Source organism: Anas platyrhynchos, chromosome Z (genome assembly GCF_047663525.1).
Source record: "Anas platyrhynchos isolate ZD024472 breed Pekin duck chromosome Z, IASCAAS_PekinDuck_T2T, whole genome shotgun sequence".
Classification (NCBI taxonomy): Eukaryota; Metazoa; Chordata; class Aves; order Anseriformes; family Anatidae; genus Anas; species Anas platyrhynchos.
The window spans coordinates 12,004,487-12,021,951 of record NC_092621.1 but is presented as its reverse complement, the minus strand read 5'-3'; the positions used below and the strand labels follow the sequence as shown (position 1 = coordinate 12,021,951).

General features: G+C 44.3%; 1 protein-coding gene across 3 annotated transcripts in view; it reads left to right on the top strand.

Annotated features, from left to right (window-relative positions):
* The first annotated feature begins 8,296 nt into the window (after positions 1-8,296).
* Positions 8,297-17,465, top strand: part of ADAMTS12 (ADAM metallopeptidase with thrombospondin type 1 motif 12) — a 173,052-nt gene continuing 163,883 nt past the window's right edge. For 2 of the 3 annotated variants that reach the window (XM_038170323.1, XM_072030844.1), the window contains exons 1-2: positions 8,297-8,831; positions 13,563-13,924. In XM_038170323.1, the coding sequence (XP_038026251.1) occupies positions 8,312-8,831; positions 13,563-13,924 (882 nt within the window). In that variant the 5' untranslated portion in view covers positions 8,297-8,311. Of the gene's footprint in view, positions 8,832-13,562; positions 13,925-17,465 lie in introns of those variants that run through there. The other variant, XM_038170324.2, reaches the window with a different exon arrangement.

The following is a 17,465-nucleotide window of genomic DNA, read 5'->3' as shown; positions in this document are numbered from 1 at the left end:
GCGGCCCCCACCCCCCACCCCCCCCCCAAAAAAAAAAAAAAAAAAAAAAACCAACCCCTCGTCCCCCGTCTCCTCCCGCCCCGGCTTTACGCGTCCCACTTGGAAACCTCGCCTGGGAAAAGCGGGCGGGAGGGGAGAGGGATGCGCGCCCCCGAGACGGGAGGATGCTCACCAACACCCTCCTACAGTCCCCCCCCCCCCCCAAAAAAAAAAAAAAAGTCTGCACGGTGTTTCAGGTCGTGAAGAAGCCCCCCGGTCCCCTCTCTTTCGCAGACGTCCCGCGGCGCTCTCCTCCGTCCCCAAAAGATCCGCCTGCGGGATGGCGACGGGCAAACCGCGGAGCCCCAAAATATCCGGAGCTGGGCGTCCTGCCGATCCCCTTTCCACCCCCGAGGGTGTCTGTCCTCGGCTTGCAGGTGCACGGGGCCGTGCGGCTGCCCCCAGCCCCGGGGAGGGCAGCGAAGGGTCCCGGAGCGGCTCCGGCTGCCGCCCGCCCGCAGGGGGCCCCGCAGCGCCGGCAGCCGCCGGGAGCCGCCCGTTCCTCGCCCCCCGGCCGCGATCCCTGCGAGACCCCCGAGGAGAAGGAGGCAGGAGGTGGGGAGAGGAACAGGGGCTTTCCTACCCTCCGCTCCGGGTTTAGATAGACCGAAGTGAGGGCAGGTTTCGAGGGAGAAATGGATCCTGGGAGGGGATTAGGGTTTAACAGGTGGCTTTTTTCTCCGTAGCCTCCAAGATGATTTGTTTGATGGAAGTTCCTGCACGGACACGGCTTTGTGCCATTTGTTGCCAGTGCCCCACTCGTCCCTCTGCTTTCCAGATGCGGTGACCATGTGGAAGTACCAGCCAGCAGCAGTGCTAATGGGGAATGGGAGTAATCAGGAAGTTTTATGCATCATTTGTATGGCACATAACAAAGGAATAACTTCCTGGAGCCAGCAATGTAATGCCCCGGGAAGGCTTAGCATCCAGATGATTTGCTTTGCTAAATACATTGGTACCAGAATGAAACAAAATTTTGAAATAAAGTGCTTTAAAAAGGCTGGACACAGAGGGCCTTGCAAGACAGAGCTCTGACAGTTCCTCCCCACTTTCCTCCAAGTTATGGATTTCTTTCTAGTCTTGCATACCTCTTAATTACTGACCAGGGTTGCATTTGGGTAGTATTTTCAATACTAGGGCATTGATCTGCATCCCTTAGCCTGTTGAATGGCATCAGTTTCTGATATTCTCTCCCCCTGACTATGCCATGGTTGCAGTGAAACACAAAAGCCCCACCGGTGCTGCACAGCAGCCCATAATAGTGCTGGCAGGACAGAAGGTTTAGGATCTTTCTGCACCAGCAGTGCAACAACCATAACATACAGACACCAGCACGGTGATGGGACAGACAGTGCAGAAGTGGATGTTTCCAGATTGACTACTGCCCCATTCTGACCACATTGCTGCCTGCACACCCAGTTCGAAGTATTTTACTGGGAAAACTGCAGAAACTACGTATTGCACAAAATATTTTTTTTATTTTTTTATTTTTTTCCATATGAATCATCCCCCACCCGGTGTATTCTGTTGGTACACTGTAGGCTGCACATTAATAAAGATGCATCAGGAGGAGAGGGGGGAAATGTACCTGCACATACACTACTTTTCATTAGCCACCCAGAAAAAGCCACCAAGTGTGAACTGAGGAACTGGTGGGAATACTGGCAGTGGGTTTTGAAATCAGGGCTGCAGGCATGAGATGCTTGTCCATGTTTTTTGCTACAGCCACCAGACAGATTTTTCCAGTCTCCAGTGGTTTGTCTTTTTCTTTTGTCATTCTTCACCTCAGAGAAGAAGTTTTAGAGGTAGGTAAAGGAACTCACTAAAGATAGATGAATAATAAAAGAAATATTCACTGAATAATTTACTCGTCATATTATCTGTACATTTCCATAGCTGGAAAAATGTTAAAAAAAGTCACCAGATTTTTTGAAAAACTATTGCAAAATTCATCGGATACATTACCTAATGATTATTATTCTGGGAAATATTATTTTCTGCTTGTTCCATGTCAGTGCAGCAATGCTGCAAAAGACTTGTCGCTAATGTGAAACTTCCTGGAGTCTTCCCTTCATAAAAGTGCCAGTGCAATTCCTGTTACTGGCTCAATCTTTTTGACAACCCTAAAAATACTTGATGGGCAAAGGCTTTAAAGGAGTGTTCTGGTGATAACAGAAATAAGGGCTGGTTTGCTTGCTTATGAAACCTCAGGTGGATCCTTAAGAGTTTTGGGAGAGGCATTTTGGTGTTAATTTAATACTGTGCTAAAAGAATCCATGGAGCTAGCTTGGCTTGCTTGACTTAGATAGCGTCTATCTACAGAGGAAACTTGGAAAGCTTGCACCAGCTCACCCCAACAGCAACCACCCCCTTGTATCAGCGATAAATGTGCCCCTGCATGCATTTCCCGAATTGCATTAATAGTGTTTCAGATAAACATGCCAAATACACATTTGCTGAAAATGACAATTTTCATACAGTTCACCCTGCCCTGGAGGATCTATGTCATTTTTTGCTTCCTTTACAAAGCTCTTACAAAAACAAAGGACTGATTATGATTACAGCAGTGACTGAAGCATCTGTATGCTGTTCTGAATCTTATTCAGCAAGGGAGATGGGGTTTTGTTTTCAGTATGACAGCCTCTATTTTATTTTTATTTTTTATCTTAAAGCACATTTTTGAAATACTGAAATAATTTGAAATATTCAATCTATTTGATACATTGAATATTTTGAAATATTGTATCATTATTTCAAACAAAGAAACATTCCAAATGGGACTATTTCATAGGGCAAAGTATTTTTTCTATTTGACATATTAAAAAAAAAAGACAAGTAATGGTAAAGGTCTTGAATGGATTTCATTATAAAGAGTTATTAATGTGTTACTTAGATGGGTTTGACATTATTCTTAAATGTTACCTTCTTGCAATAGGATTTCATTTTATGAATAATTCTTTTTATGGCATTTCCTTCTCATTAAAACACTTTTTTTTTTTTTTTTTTTTTTTTTTTTTTTTTCTTTGAGCAGAAGGCAGAAAGGGAAAGAGGAAAAATGAAAGGACACTTCATATTTATTTATTTTCTCAGTGCTAATTTTCAGAGCTCATATGGTCTCGTATTGCTCGTATTGGCTTTTTATGAACTTGTGGATATGATCTCATGATTTTGACTATATTCAGATAGTGAATTGTTACAGTTTGAAAAGGGTTTTACAGCTCTACTTTCTACATCCTGACAGTGAAGATTTGGTGCAATTTGGTGCGTATACAGCATGGGAAGGCTTTCACAGGAATTCTTTTCTTAAAAGTGTAGAAGGAAATGTAAGCAGGTTTTCATTACAAAACCTTGGTTAGATAACACAGTCATCGTGACCAGAGGAAAACATCATCAATAAAACTTCACAGAATACAGACATGTTCTCTAGAAAGCATTATTTAAATCTAGATAGAAATTTTAATTAAAAAAAAAAAAAAAAAAAAAACCAAAATCATGTTAACATCTTCTCGTCATCTGCTTTCTATGTACATCACTGAGAACATAATTTCCTGACACTGATTTTCATAGAAATTTAATTTCAAAGTGACCTGTTGCTCCACAAACTTGCTTTGAAATTGTTAATACAGATAGGAAGATCAAATGAGCTTTAAATTTACATGAAAGAGATCATTTTGTGAATTATCTGACCAATTACAAATAACAACCCAAGTCTGAACACTCATCAGGATACTGAACGTAAGCATCCCAAAAATCTCATGTAATGGAACCACATAGTACTTTAGAGTTTGCTTCACTCTGTTGTTGGAACCTATCCACACACATGCCATAAGTGGAATGTAAGCAGATATTTTTTGCATGAGTAACTTACTGAATTCCAAAAATCTTTAAAGGCTAGAACTGAAATGGAAAGTGAGAGATCCAACATTGTTTTTGTCTCAATTACCAGAAGTTAGCTGGGTGTAAGAGACTGTGTCTCTAAATGAAAAAGTGGGAAAAAGATTTATTTTTTTTTAAATATACTCACAAACTTCCTTCTAAATATGTCTCCAAAAAAAAAGGAACAGGTGCACAATAATTACTCAGCAAACTTTCCACGAGAGTCCTTGGGATTCAGTGTCATTCCCTTTCAGTTTATTTCTCTGCTAATACTTCATAGTTCTAACACGGTCCACCATATCACATGTGATTTATCTCCTTAACGTTTCCTGTCCAAGCAAATTGTTAAACTGCCTGCACAGTTAACAGACAGCCAGGTCCAAATGGTGCTTCACCTTGCATGTGGCAGAAAGGGATTCCTCTTTATCCAGGTGCATCTTCTCTTATCTACTGAATGGAGGAGCGACAACCAAGCACGTATTAGATGCCTTTTAGATCTTTAAATCTGGGGCAGGAGACTTTCATTCCCAGTGAAGCAGAATTTCCCTTACTGTCTTCAGGTGGGCTTAATTTTTTTGCAACTCCTTAATATCAAATCATGTAATTTATGTTGTTGTTCCTCACCAATCATAACCACTGCATTTCTGTCCCTATGCACGTATTTATACAAGTACACAAACTACTGTGTACTTGTATACACATTTTTGTGTACAAATTACACGCTTTTCTTTTACCTCTGGTCTGCAGGTCTACTTAAGGAAATTAAAAAAGTTTCAGATATGGGTGGTTTGACAGTATCTCTTAATCACAAATCTTTTTGTTTGTTTGTTTGTTTTGTTTTGTTTTGTTTTGTTTTTTTCCCCCAATCTCCATTCAATAAACATAGAGGCTTTTCGGTGTTGAGCTGCAGTTACTGAACTGCAATACCTTTGCTGCCACAAGAACGCTGCTGATGTGGTGTATTCTTTTCCTTTTTGTAACTGAAGTCGAATTATAAAAATAAAAACAACCCATACATTCACAGAAGGTTCCAAAAACTCAGGTTATGCCTCTTTTGGAACAGGAGACAACTAATTAATCCCTTAACATTAGATTTTAACTATTTCTTGTGAATGACTACATGGTTTAAAATATGTTTTTTTTTATTTTCATAGCCCACAAATGCTCTCCTAAATCAGGCCTGTACTGGGAAGAGTGCCATAAAGTCTGTGCATTAAAGTAGCTGGTCTCAGTGTGTCTGCAGAGCACAAAAGTGCTTTCTAGTTGTGCCACTGCTTCACATTTTAAGTGTAGGGAACTGTGTTGGCTAGCACCACTTCAGCTCTTAAGCAGGAATCCTACTGACCCCGGCATATTTTCTGACACTACACCCAGTGAATCATTTTGTGTGTGTGTGTGTGTGTGTGTGTGTGTGGAAGCTGGCAGAAAGCCCAGGGAATTATAGAGATTTCGATTCAGATTCCCACAGTTGTTTTTCGTTTTTCTCCATTCTGTATGGCTTTTACATCTACAATTTTGGGTCATTAACAACAACAACAAAATCAAAACAGAACAAAACACCCACATTTCCACCATCTCTCTAGAGTTCCTTAAGCCATCGTTTCTTCAACATTTCCTGTTTTTTTTTTTTTTTTTTTTTTTTTTTCTCTCATGTGATGCTGTCCGGAAAAGAGGTATCAGGGAAGAGAGGAGGAAAGAGTAGGCTGAGAGAGTGAGAGAGTTCGTCTAGAATGAGAAACCTTGTAGTTTCAGAAAAAAAAAAGGCAGAAGGAGAAACACCTCATGCTTCAAGAGAATTGTGGGCAATGGGAATTAACTTTTCCTGCTGAGAAGGAAGCCAAGATAGGATCCTACATAAAATCCTAGTTTTCTCACTGCATACACAGTGAGCAGCTACCCAAAAGATGATGGGAAGCTGAATCAAGTAAATAGTTACATGCCTCGCACAGAAGGACTGCTTTTCTGATTTCAAGAAGTTTTCCAAACCAGCAGTTTGTACACATATGCCCATTCCTTGAACTTTCATCCCTCCTTTCCAGTGCTCCTAGTCTGTTCTGTTCATTTTAACAGTTTCCTTTTTATTCTGCTTTCCATAGATACCTCAAATTTATTTAAATCTCAAATGTATTTAAAATACTTTATTTAAAATTTTAATCTTGAAGTATTAAAGACATTATACCAACTTCAGGTCACATTTGGCTTTAAATTAATGTCAGGGATGTACTGATAAAGATCTAAACAAACTACATCTTCCAGTGTCACAGAAGTGTCTATCGCACAATATGTGACTAGATTACTGAAAGAATCCTAACACTAAGAACACCAGGAAACTTGTCACTGTAAAGTGCAAGATAACATTACTCATATGCAAAATATATGGACAGCTGTATCAAAATAAACACATTGCAATGAACAAATCTTCTTTTGGCAAGTATTGTTGGATATCAATATTACACAAAATCACCCTCTTCTTCATAGTTTGTGTCATTCCATTAGCTAGATGAGAGCACATTATGACTCATGAATCAAATATCACTACTCTTTTATAAATATGTTTATTTCTGGAGCTATCATGTCCCAAGACTGGGGGAAGCCACATTTCTAACCCATTTGGAAATCTTTGGATTTTTAACTCTTTCATGCATTTTCATTCTCTGGAGTTTCAGAGTTCTCCTCAGTGAAGGCAAGAATCTTCCCCTTTGGAAAATCTTGAAGAATGCCCATCATGAAACCTGGATTGCCATGAAATGATCACAGAAACCCATGGAACAGCCAGTTTAAAGCAGGGGACTACCGAGGAACCCTCTCTTTAGTATCTTTATTGATGATCTGCATGAGGGGACTGTGAATGCACCCTCACTAAGTTTGCAGATGACACCAAGTGTGTGTGTCGATCTGCTCGAGGGTAGGAAGGCTCTGCAGGAGGATCTGGATAGGCTGGACTGATGGGCTGAGGTCAACTGCATGAAGTTCAACAAGGCCAAGTGCCGGGTCCTGCACCTGGGGCACAACAACCCCCAGAGAAGCTACAGGCTGGAAGAGGAGTGGTTGGAGAGCTGCCTGGCGGAGCAGGACCTGGGAATATTGGTTGTTAGTTGGCCGAATATGAGCCAGCAGTGTGCTCAGGTGGCCAAGAAGGCCAACAGCAGCCTGGCTTGTATAAGAAGCAGTGTGGCCAGCAGGGCTAGGGAAGTGATTGTCCCCCTGTACTCAGCTCTGGTGAGGCCACACCTTGAGTACTGTGTTCAGTTTAGGGCCCCTCGCTACAAGAAGGACATCGAGGCACTCGAGCGAGTCCAAAGAAGGACGACAAAGCTCGTGAGGAGTCTGGAGAACAAATCTTAGAAGGAGTGGCTGAGGGAGCTGGGATTGTTCAGCCTGCAGAAAAGGAGGCTCAGGGGTGACCTTATCGCTCTCTACAGGTACATTAAAGGAGACTGTAGTGAGGTGGGGGTTGTTCTATTTTCCCATGTGTCTCGTGACAGGATGAGGGAGAATGGGCTAACGTTGCACCAGGGGAGGTTTAGGTTGGGTATTAGGAAGAACTTCTTTACAGAAAGGGTTGTTAGGCACTGGAATAGGCTACCCAGGGAAGTGGTTGAGTCACCATCCCTGGAGGTCTTTAAAAGATAAGTGATATGGTCTTTAAAAGCTTAGTGATATGGTTTAGTGGAGGACTGGTTAGTGTTAGGTCAGAGGTTGGACTCGATGATCTTGGAGATCTCTTCCAACCCAGATGATTCTGTGATTCTGCCTGAAAGGAAGGTGTGGGGAGCTGGGGGTCAGCCTCTTCTTGCAGATAACTAGTGATAGGATTAGATGGAATGGCCTCAAGTAGCACCAGGGGAGGTTTAGGTTGGAAATTAGGAGACATTTCTGCTCAGAAAGAGCAGTCAGGCATTGGAATAGGTTGCTGAGGGAGGTGGTGGTGTCACTGTCCCTGGGGGTGTTCAGTGAAAGGTTAGATGTGGTGCTTAGGGATGTGGTTTAGTGGGTGACATTGGTGGTAGGGGGGTGGTTGGAACAGATGGTCTTGAGGTCATTTCCAAACTTAATGAGTCTATTATTCGATTCTACGACAGCATCGAAATGGTGCCACGTGTGAGCATCTGTAGCAACCTGCGGAACAAAGTGGCTGTGCTGGTAGTGAGGCAGAGGCTGTATTCAGTGATCTATGGCGAGGAGTACACCGTGCCCAGCTAACGATATAACTGATGAGGTGATTGCAAACCTTTTCTACAAAGAACCTGTGGGGTGGTGTTTGGAACTAGCCCCAGCACAGTAACACACCCTGAAAACACAGCAACAAGGGGGGAAGCAGCCTCAAGGCTGCCCAATGGCCACCCAGTGCCAGGGGCCGCAGACCCCGGCTGGGCCCTGAGGAGCCTTTGACCTCATGCAGGTCGACGCCTCGCCTCTTCGGCGAGCAACACCTCGACCACCAGCACGTCCCGAGCACCTCGGCGGTGCGAGGGGGGTCCCGCTGAGGGGCCGGGGAGGCGAGGCAGAGGAAGGGAGGGCGGAGGGGAGCGGCAGCCCCCGCCTCGCTGCCCGCCCGGTTCGCTCCTCTCCCTTGGGGCGCCTTAACCCCGGCGGCGGCTTCCCGCAGCGTCTCCCTTCCCTTCCTTCCCTCCCACCCCACCCCGGCCCTCCTTCCTCCGCCGGCAGAAATCAGACACCGGGCCGGCCCCGCGCAGCCCTTTCGGGGGAGCGGCGCCGGAGTGCGGGCGGTGCCGGGAGGCCGCCGCTGCCCCGGCCATGCCGCGGCCCGGCTGAGGCGTCCCCGGAGCTCGCCGCCCGCACCATGCCATGTGTCCCGCCGAGCCGGGCGGCGAGCGGCTCCTTCTGGCTCCTCGTCCTCCACGTCCCGGCGCTCTGCGGGGCGGGCGGGTCTCCCTTCCCCGACGGGAGGCAAGGTCAGCGGTACGCGGGCGGCGGCAGGGGAAGAGCGAGCAAGGGAGGGAGCGAGCGAGGGAGGGAGGGAAGGAGGGCGGCCGGGGAGGGCTCCCCGCCGGGCAGCCCGGCTCCGGGTTTGCTTGCAGCGGAGCGAGTCGCTGTTTCCCGGTGTTATTCACTCATGGGAGACCGAAATCCCCCGGTGTGTTAGCCCCCGCCGAGGCTTTGCTGCTGCTACGCTCTGGCGGAGCGTGAGCTGCACGTCCAGTGCTCCTCTGCCTTTCTGCGGCTTTTTGGAAGTCATTAACTCGCGCTCCGTAAAGGCACCGCCAAATCCTTTTCTTTTTTTTTTTTTTTTCTTTTTTTTTTTTCCCTTCCTAGCATCTCTCTAAACACCCGTATCATTTCTCTCTGCTGAACTGAACAGCACAAACTACAAAGGATTGGTATTCCCGGGATGTAAAATAAACTTTGAGTTATTCATGCTCGTTGAGGACAGCAAGTTAAGGTTCCCGTGCTGGAGGAGCCTCCTGCCAGCCACTCCCTGCATCTTGGGCTGCTTCTTCAGGTGGCTTAACTTTACTGCACCCTTTCACAGCAGCTGGACGTCCAGCTAGGGTAGTGTAGCATAAATTTTATGCTGTTGCCTGTTTAAGGAGCATGAAGAGAAGCAGTTCCCAAGAGAGGAAAATCATGAGTAGCTGGAAGACTCTGCCAAGTGGTTGAAGGCTTGAAAATGTAGGAGGAATTTTTGCTTTCGGAAAACCTTCCCGGTCTAATCGACAGCTGTGGTGCAGTCAGTGGGAGAGCCTGAGCACAGAGGAGGAAGTCTTCTGTGCCCCTCAGAGAGAGTGGAAGGGAAAAGTGGTTAAATAAGCTGCTTGGAAAGTGAGCAACAATTATCCTGAAATTAGTTTACACAGAATACATTTAGAGTGAATGGATACAATCATTGCATTTCTGTGACACTTAAGAGGGACAGGACAAGGATAGCAGTGTTAGTGCATCTAGCTGTTTATTTGCTAGGCATTTAGAAATGGATGTAGAATTAATTTCATTTTCTAGGCATAGTATTTTCTGAGCTTTGTCTAGAGGGACAGTTCAACTTTTTTTTTTTTTTTTTCCAGAGGAAGACTGAATGCAATTTTAAATGTGAAACATGCAATGGTCATGACTAAAGCTAGTGTCTAGCACAGCTGTTAAGTGTCAGTCTTCACTCAGCATCCACAGGGAGTGTGGCTGGTCAGAGAGTTAAACATTGCTAAATGTCCAAGGCCTCTTTGAGTGGCTGATTCCCAGGATGGGTCTTTTCAGCTCAGGGGTGTTTTGTGGGTACAGAGCCTTTCTTTGGCTTGGGAAGACATCTGACAGCAGTGAGCAACACTAGTGCTTGTCCTCAGGATCATTTGGAAAGAAGCCAGATGGTCTGAAGGGCAGATGCAGATGAACTGCAAGGATGAAGTTGAAACAATGGCAAGTGATGATGTGTCACATTTTAAAGGAATTTTGTCAGAAAAACATGCTTTCCATCTAGAAGGAGATGTGCACTTCCTGTCACGTGTGACAGATTGTGAATGTTTTTCTCTTTATCCTAGTTGATCCACTCTGTATACAGCAGTTCTTAATATAGGCAGCACTGTGCCATGTGTTGTGCGTTTGAATCCCCACAGGAGTGGAACAGACAGCAGTGGATTTAAATATTATCAGATGTTTGTCAAGTCACAGCATTGGCAGGGTCTGCAGGGAGGGTTTCTCAAAGGAACTGAGCAATTCTTAGATTTCTTAAGCAAGCCCCAAGGGCCCGGGGCTTAGTCGCCAACCTTGCTAGTTCATCTGTCCAGAAGGGCCCATGCAAGCACTGTGGTTCCGAGGCAAAGCACAGATTGAACGTGTCTTGCTTCATGTGAAGTTACAGCCCTGCTTATGGCACCAACACAAGCCAGTGTGCTCAGATTCCAGTTGTGGAAGGCAAAGTGGTGTCCACGTTGGTGCTCTGAAGCCTCCCAGGGGAGTCTTCCCTTTCCTGAAATACAAATCCCAAGCAGGGCCACTTGACAGATACGGCTTTTGTGGAGAATGAGGAGAACACCCTGCCATGCCAGCCCCAAGGATCATCACTGGCACCAAGATACCTTTCCTCCATTCTGTGTTTGCTGGCACAAAGTTTTATGGTGGCCTGTAGCGTTTTAATGTGTACTAATTGCTACTGTAGGATGACTGAAGAAGTCAATATTGAAGAATATAACCATTATTCTTGTGCAGTTTGGACTGCATGTGTTAAGTTATTTTCTGTTGCCACTTCCTTTTTGTTGAATGTTCTTCTTTCCTAGGAAAGCAGAGAGGTATTATCAAAATTGTACCTCCTGTCTTGGTTTCAAACACTCATCTCCAGCTAGAAAGGTTAAGTAGTATGTTAGGCTTAACATGGAGCTCAGTTAATTCTTTTAATATTGATGGGATTGCCTTTGCTAATATTGATAATGATAACTTGCAGAAATATCTTTAGCCTCATCTTGTTAAACTTCATTGTGTTGTAATCTTATTCCCTCTGGTCTTTTGCAGACTTTTTAATAATTCATTTCTGCGGTTATATTACAGTATAATATTATTTCAGCATAATTCCACTCTCCAGTGACTAACATTTAGAAATGAGTACTGAAAGGGTTGGTGGAAAAAGTTAGACTTCTCTGCTTTGATCTTGCTGTCACCAGATGCTTAGGCATTGTTTTCAGTTTTACCAAAGATGTCTAAACTGCCTTAACCTCTACGCACTAATTACTGTAGTGCTGAAGTAAAAAATTTCCTCAAATAATCTGAAGTCCAAAACCACAAGCCTTTGGTCTTGCATGGAGCTTAACACTTAAGCCATAATAAATTAAGCTCAAGACAGCAAGCAAAGTTGTATTGCCCAGTGGAAAGTAAGATTTCCTTCAGGGTTTTAATTAGATTGTTCCATAACCTGGGCTGAAAAATGGAGAAATGAGGTCGTCGTCTATCAGCATTCTTTGTAACCTGGCCTTTGCTAGCATAGTATGTGACATGGAGGGAAATACCCAGAAGTTTTGTAATACAACTTCTTCAGGTAAGATGTGTTAGGGGGATTTCTTCTCTATCAAGGAGAGCTTTTACCCTAAACTTTGAGGAAGGGAGGGCCTCAGTGTAGGTTCTGCTGCTAAATTGTCAGGCAGCATGCGCTTGCTGTGCTGTCAACAGGCTGTGTGAACTTTAGACAGGAGTGTGTGGATGGAGTTTTCAACCTCTCAGTCCCCGCTGTGCGGATGTGGACAAGGGCAGGAGGCATCTCTCAGTGTTTGTGGTAGGTGTGAGTCTTCCTCTTGGCAAGACCTGCAGCTGTGGAGATCTAAGAGCCAACTGCTGTAGGTTATCCTGTGAAGGCACAGAGTCATTGTAGGCTGCTGGGAAGACTTGCATACAAAGACATCTATTGTATCGGAGAGTGTTGAGCTCGCTTCTGAAATAAAAGATGCTGTTGAGACAAGGCCAAATTGCTAATGTAGTTTAGTTTATGTGCTGGGAAGTGTGGTGTGTATTTGTTTGTTTGTTTTTCAACTGGGACTCTTTCACTGCATGTGTCTGAAGTGCCCGTGGCCTGAGGACACACAAGCCGTAGTGTCCTATACTGCAGCTGATGGGAGCTATGTTCCTTCCCAAAGGCGATGAATCCAGACTGTGTGTCTGGGCATGATTTATCCCGTGTGGCTTTGAAGGTGCAGTCAGTGGAGAGATAAGTGTGTCTAGAAGGATTGCCTTATCAGTCCTAGGGAGGAGTAAATTGCTCTGAAAGCTTATGGAGCAGGTTAATTGCTTTGTTAAGCAGCTTAATTAATGAATGAGATGTAATCACTTCATGTATAAGCAGCTGAGGCTTTGGGAACAAAGAACAGCCCTAGGAAAGGAGGAATTGAAATGACATGTATCTTCACACTTTCTTTTTAGTGAAATATGTTCAGCCTATGATTTCTTGGGCTGAAATCAAGTATGCCAGCTGAAGATATGGCCTTTAGGGTATGAGTTCTTAGGGGCTGTGTTTTACATGGGTTTGTTATTTGCTTGGGGCTTTTGAGTTTTACACTAGGGTTTTAAGAAGAAATCACTGACAGGTGTTCTGCGACAAGAGACAAGAATGCCAGAAATGCTTTAATTCCCTGGTAGATCCTGATTTCTTCCTCTTCTAGATTCTGAAAAGGTGTCCAATCTTATCCTGGTTGGAAGTCCTTATGCAATATGGTACATTTACTTTATTCTCCTTCAAAACCACTCTTTAAAATTCCCTCTGCTGCAGCATCTAAAGCTGATGCTACTGATGTGCCATTGCTGCAGTGAACCACGCTGCTTTTCCTATATGTATTTGTAAGGCTCTGCCTCCTCCTTCAGGTGGTCATCTGTCTGAATGTGTGGGGATCTTCTTGGTCACAGCCTAGCGTGCTTAGGTTGAAAGACAGTGTTGCTAGCTGTTGTGGGATTGGGAATGGGGAGAGTCAATACTTCATTTGCATGGTGACAAAATAATTAAAAAGGAGGATGTTTGAATTCTAAAATGTGTTATGATGGGAGAGTAGAAAGCCCAAGTAAGGACTGTATTGCACATTGGTCTGTGTACTGCCTGCCATTGTGCCAGTAGGATTGTGTGGTGATTTGCTGTCACTCTCGAGTTTTCCTTTAAATCACACAACCTGTAAACAGGCTAGCACTTACCCTAGTTTTGTTTCTTTTTTCTCTGTTCCTTTCAGAGCAATTTATCAAGACATTGCAAGAATACCATGTGGTTGATCCAGCACGAGTAGATGCAAGCGGGCATTTTGTTTCTTTTAATTTACACCACCACATCTCAAACACGAAGAAGAAGAGAGATCTCAGCAAAAAAGAAAATGTGGTGTATTATAAAATCAACCACAAGGAGAAGGATCTGTTTTTCAATTTGACTGCCCACATGGGATTTCTTTCCCACAACTACATAGTAGAGAAGCGACGTGGCAACCATACTAGTGCAAAGATTGCAACTCACTCAGGAGTTCATTGCCACTTCATTGGCACAGTATTGCAGCCAGGTTCTGGGAGTGGGACAGCAGCAATCAGCACATGCAGCGGCCTGGTAAGTGACATTTAGAGGGGTTCTTGGCTAATTTAGGTGTTACTAGAACTGAGCTTGAGCACTTGTATATGAGTGCGTGTGCTAACAAATGGAATGTGCCAATCCGATACTTTACTGACACAGTTTTCTAAAAGAAATGATTTATTATTAGGGGTGTAATTTGGAATTTTGGAAGAGAGAATCAGTAGGCCAAAAGTTGGAGGCTCTTTTGGAGGCTCTTTGGGGTTTACATTTGACTAGTTCTGTTTTTTTTTTTTTTTTTTTTTTTTTCCCGGGCTCTTTACATTATGGCTTGAAGCCATTCAAATATATAATCATTGTTTTGATCCTCTTAGTAGTTGGAGTGCTTTTGCTGTGTGTCTGGATATGAGTTCCTGCTTTAGTTTCTTCTACAGGGAATGTAGCTCAGGTGCACTGAAACTGTTTTGCAAACCACTCCAGCAGGTGGTAGGTGGGGACAGCTGGAAGACATGTTTCAGAACTGCTCTGCAACTTCAGAAATAAATGCTAGGGTAGGTGCAGCCTTATCCAGAGCTTTAAATTCAAGCCTGAATCACATGTAGGCATCCTTCATTCAAAGGAGTACTTTCAAGGCTGGAGCTTGAACTCTTATATTTGTCACTAGCCTGTGGTTCAGACTGAGACAAGCAGGTGGAAGCCTTATTTTTGCTGTGCTTTGTTCTTTATCACTACTGTAGCTCAGGTTTCTAGTTCTAGAGGATAAGGCTAGACCTATCTTGTCGGGGGGGAAGGAAGAGGCAAAAGTGCATGGACATGAAGAAAGTAATGGTTTAGGGGGCTTTGTAAAATGGCACACAATCTGTGACAGACAAAATGCAAAGGCCTTCTGGAGTATGCAGGCAGAGGTGATGAAGTATGTGCAGCCTGCGTGTGCTTTAGTGCCTTAATCTTTGTGTGACAAATAATAGTAGTTTAAAGTGCGTAGAGCAGCACATTGACCTTTCTTGGCCAACAAATCTCAGTCTGCAACAGTCTAGGTAGTGAGGGTTCACGCTTGAGCCTGAACTCAACACCAAGGTATCTGTAAAGTACATCCGTTCCCTGCCAACCTATCAATATCCAAGCAAGTTCCTTGCTATTGAGAAGCATGAAGCTTTCAGAAGCTTTGGGAACTTTGGGTTTCATAAACAGCCTCACAGTGCATGTAAATTAACATGAAGACAGGTCTGATGGAGATGAATTGGGAAACTCTGGAGTATCACACAAGTGCTGGCAACACTTCTGGCATACTGCCTGGAGAAGAAGACCATTACTTGAGAGCAGGAGCTTCAGTTCCACAGGAACGAGTATCAAGGGGTTTTCTCGGAAATTCTTCTGCTGGGCACCAGTTTGTGAAAACTTCCCTGAAAGACCGTATGTTCAGGGGGGGTCTGTAAGGAAAAGGTGGTATAATGATACAGGTAGTTTCTTTGGTCATTTTGTTGTGGGCTTTGCCAAAACAGCTTGGTTAGTTTTCATTAGAACGAGAACTTAAAAATGAGACAGTAGAGCTTCATTATGCCTTTTGATGTGCTTAGCCCACAACAACAATTAAAAAAAATAATTATCAAATTACATAATAAATCAACTTGGTAGTACGTTTCAAAGTGATCCTTTGATATGAGTTACAAACTTTTTGAGGTTTACTTTTATTTGGGGGTTTTTGAACCAAAGTTTGCTGGAAGAAAAGCCTGGGGATTATTTCTTTTTGACAAAACACCTGTAGCAGACAAATACGGTCTCATTTTTTTTTCAAAGATGAAACCTTGAAAATACAGAATCATTAATTCATGTTGAAAGGGGCCTTGAGGGAAAAATATGATGACTTTGGAATGATGTATGAAGTCTAAAAGTCACTGTTCTGAAGAGGTTGTAGTAGGAGTTGGGTCTGAATCTTAATAACTGCAACTGCCATGAGCTTGGAAAGGTGGCTTAACTTGCCTTTCCCCTGAAAGCTCTTCAAAAGAGCCAGTGTCAATAAAAACCTCTGTTAATTAATAGTTTTGCCAATGTTGAGAAATACAATCTGATTTTCAGGATGAAAACCTGAGGTTTCCAAGCCTGTTTGTAGTTGTCTGCTGCTTCCCGAGCTAATTGGGTAAATTATTTCCATCCTGGAGATCCCCATTTTTTTAGCTCTTTAGCACCATCCATGTTTGTGCTTCTATTTTTTCTTCTTTCTGGGATGTATTGTGTTTCTCCATTGAAAATAATTTTTCTGTTTTGTCTTAAAGATCGTTCTTGCACAGCACTGAAAGTATAGAAAACATAGAAATGGATTTCTATTTCCATTTAGTTTTTAGCATCATAGAATATCCCAAGTGGGAAGGGACCCACTTGGCTCATCAAGTCCAACTCCTGGGTCCCAAAAATGAGACCATATTTCTGAGAGTGTTGTCTAAACATTTCTTGAACTATGGCAGCTCGGTGCCATGCCCACTGCCCTGGGCAGCCTGTCCCAGTGCCCGACCACCCTCTGGGTGCAGCACCTTTCCCTAACCCCCAGCCTGACCCTCCCCTGTCCCAGCTCCATGCCGTTCCCTCGGGTCCTGTCGCTGTCCCCAGAGAGCAGAGCTCAGCGCCTGCCCCTCCACTCCCCTCGTGAGGGAGCTGCAGGCCGCCATGAGGCCTCCCCTCAGCCTGCTCTGCTCTGGGCTGAACAAACCAAGGGACCTCAGCTGCTCCTCACACATCTTGCCCTCTTGACGCTTCACCATCTTTGTAGCCCTCCTTTGGACACTCTCTAACGGTTTTATCTCTAATACTGTGGCATCCAAGGCTGCACACAGTAATGGAGACCGCAACAGTGCAGAGCAGAGCAGGACAATCCCTTCCCTCGAGAAAGTAGCAGTGCTGTGCCTGATGCACCCCAGGGTGTGGTTGGTTCTCCTGGCTGCCAGGGCACACTGCTGGTACAAGTTCAGCTTGCTGTTGACCAGAACCCCAAGATCCCTTTCTGAGGGGCTGCTCTCCAGCCTCTCGTTCCTCAATCTGTACGTATAGCCAGGGTCGCCCCGTCACAAGTGCGGAATTTGGCACTTGCTATTTATTTTGGGTTAGATAGAGGAGGAGACCCTGAAGGGAAGGTCACTGCTGGAATGCCAGAAGTGGATCAAAACTGTGGCACTTGGGAGAACAGACGTGAAATCTCTTGGATACAGGAGAGTTTCCAAGAGGAAGCGAGGGGAGGAAATGTTTTAATTCTTGTGTCTCTGTGGAAATAATATTTGGACTTGTCTTGGCAGGCTGTGTAGGGCACACTTCTAATAATGCTCCATGTTTCCACAGTGCCTTTCAAGCAAAAGATTATCATGAGCTTTTTCCAAACAGTAATGCCTTGGTTCTCAATCGTGTGTTAGTCCTGAGCTCCCTTGCGTAGCTGTTAAGGCATGTGTGAGCCTGTCCTCTTAGAGGGACTGGCGGGGACAAATTTCAGAAGTTGAATGAAATGAATATTCTAGGTTTATGCACTGAGTAGAAGATTAGTAGCTCTTCCAGAAGAGCCAGGAAGATAACTTTTTTTCTGATAATCTATATCCTC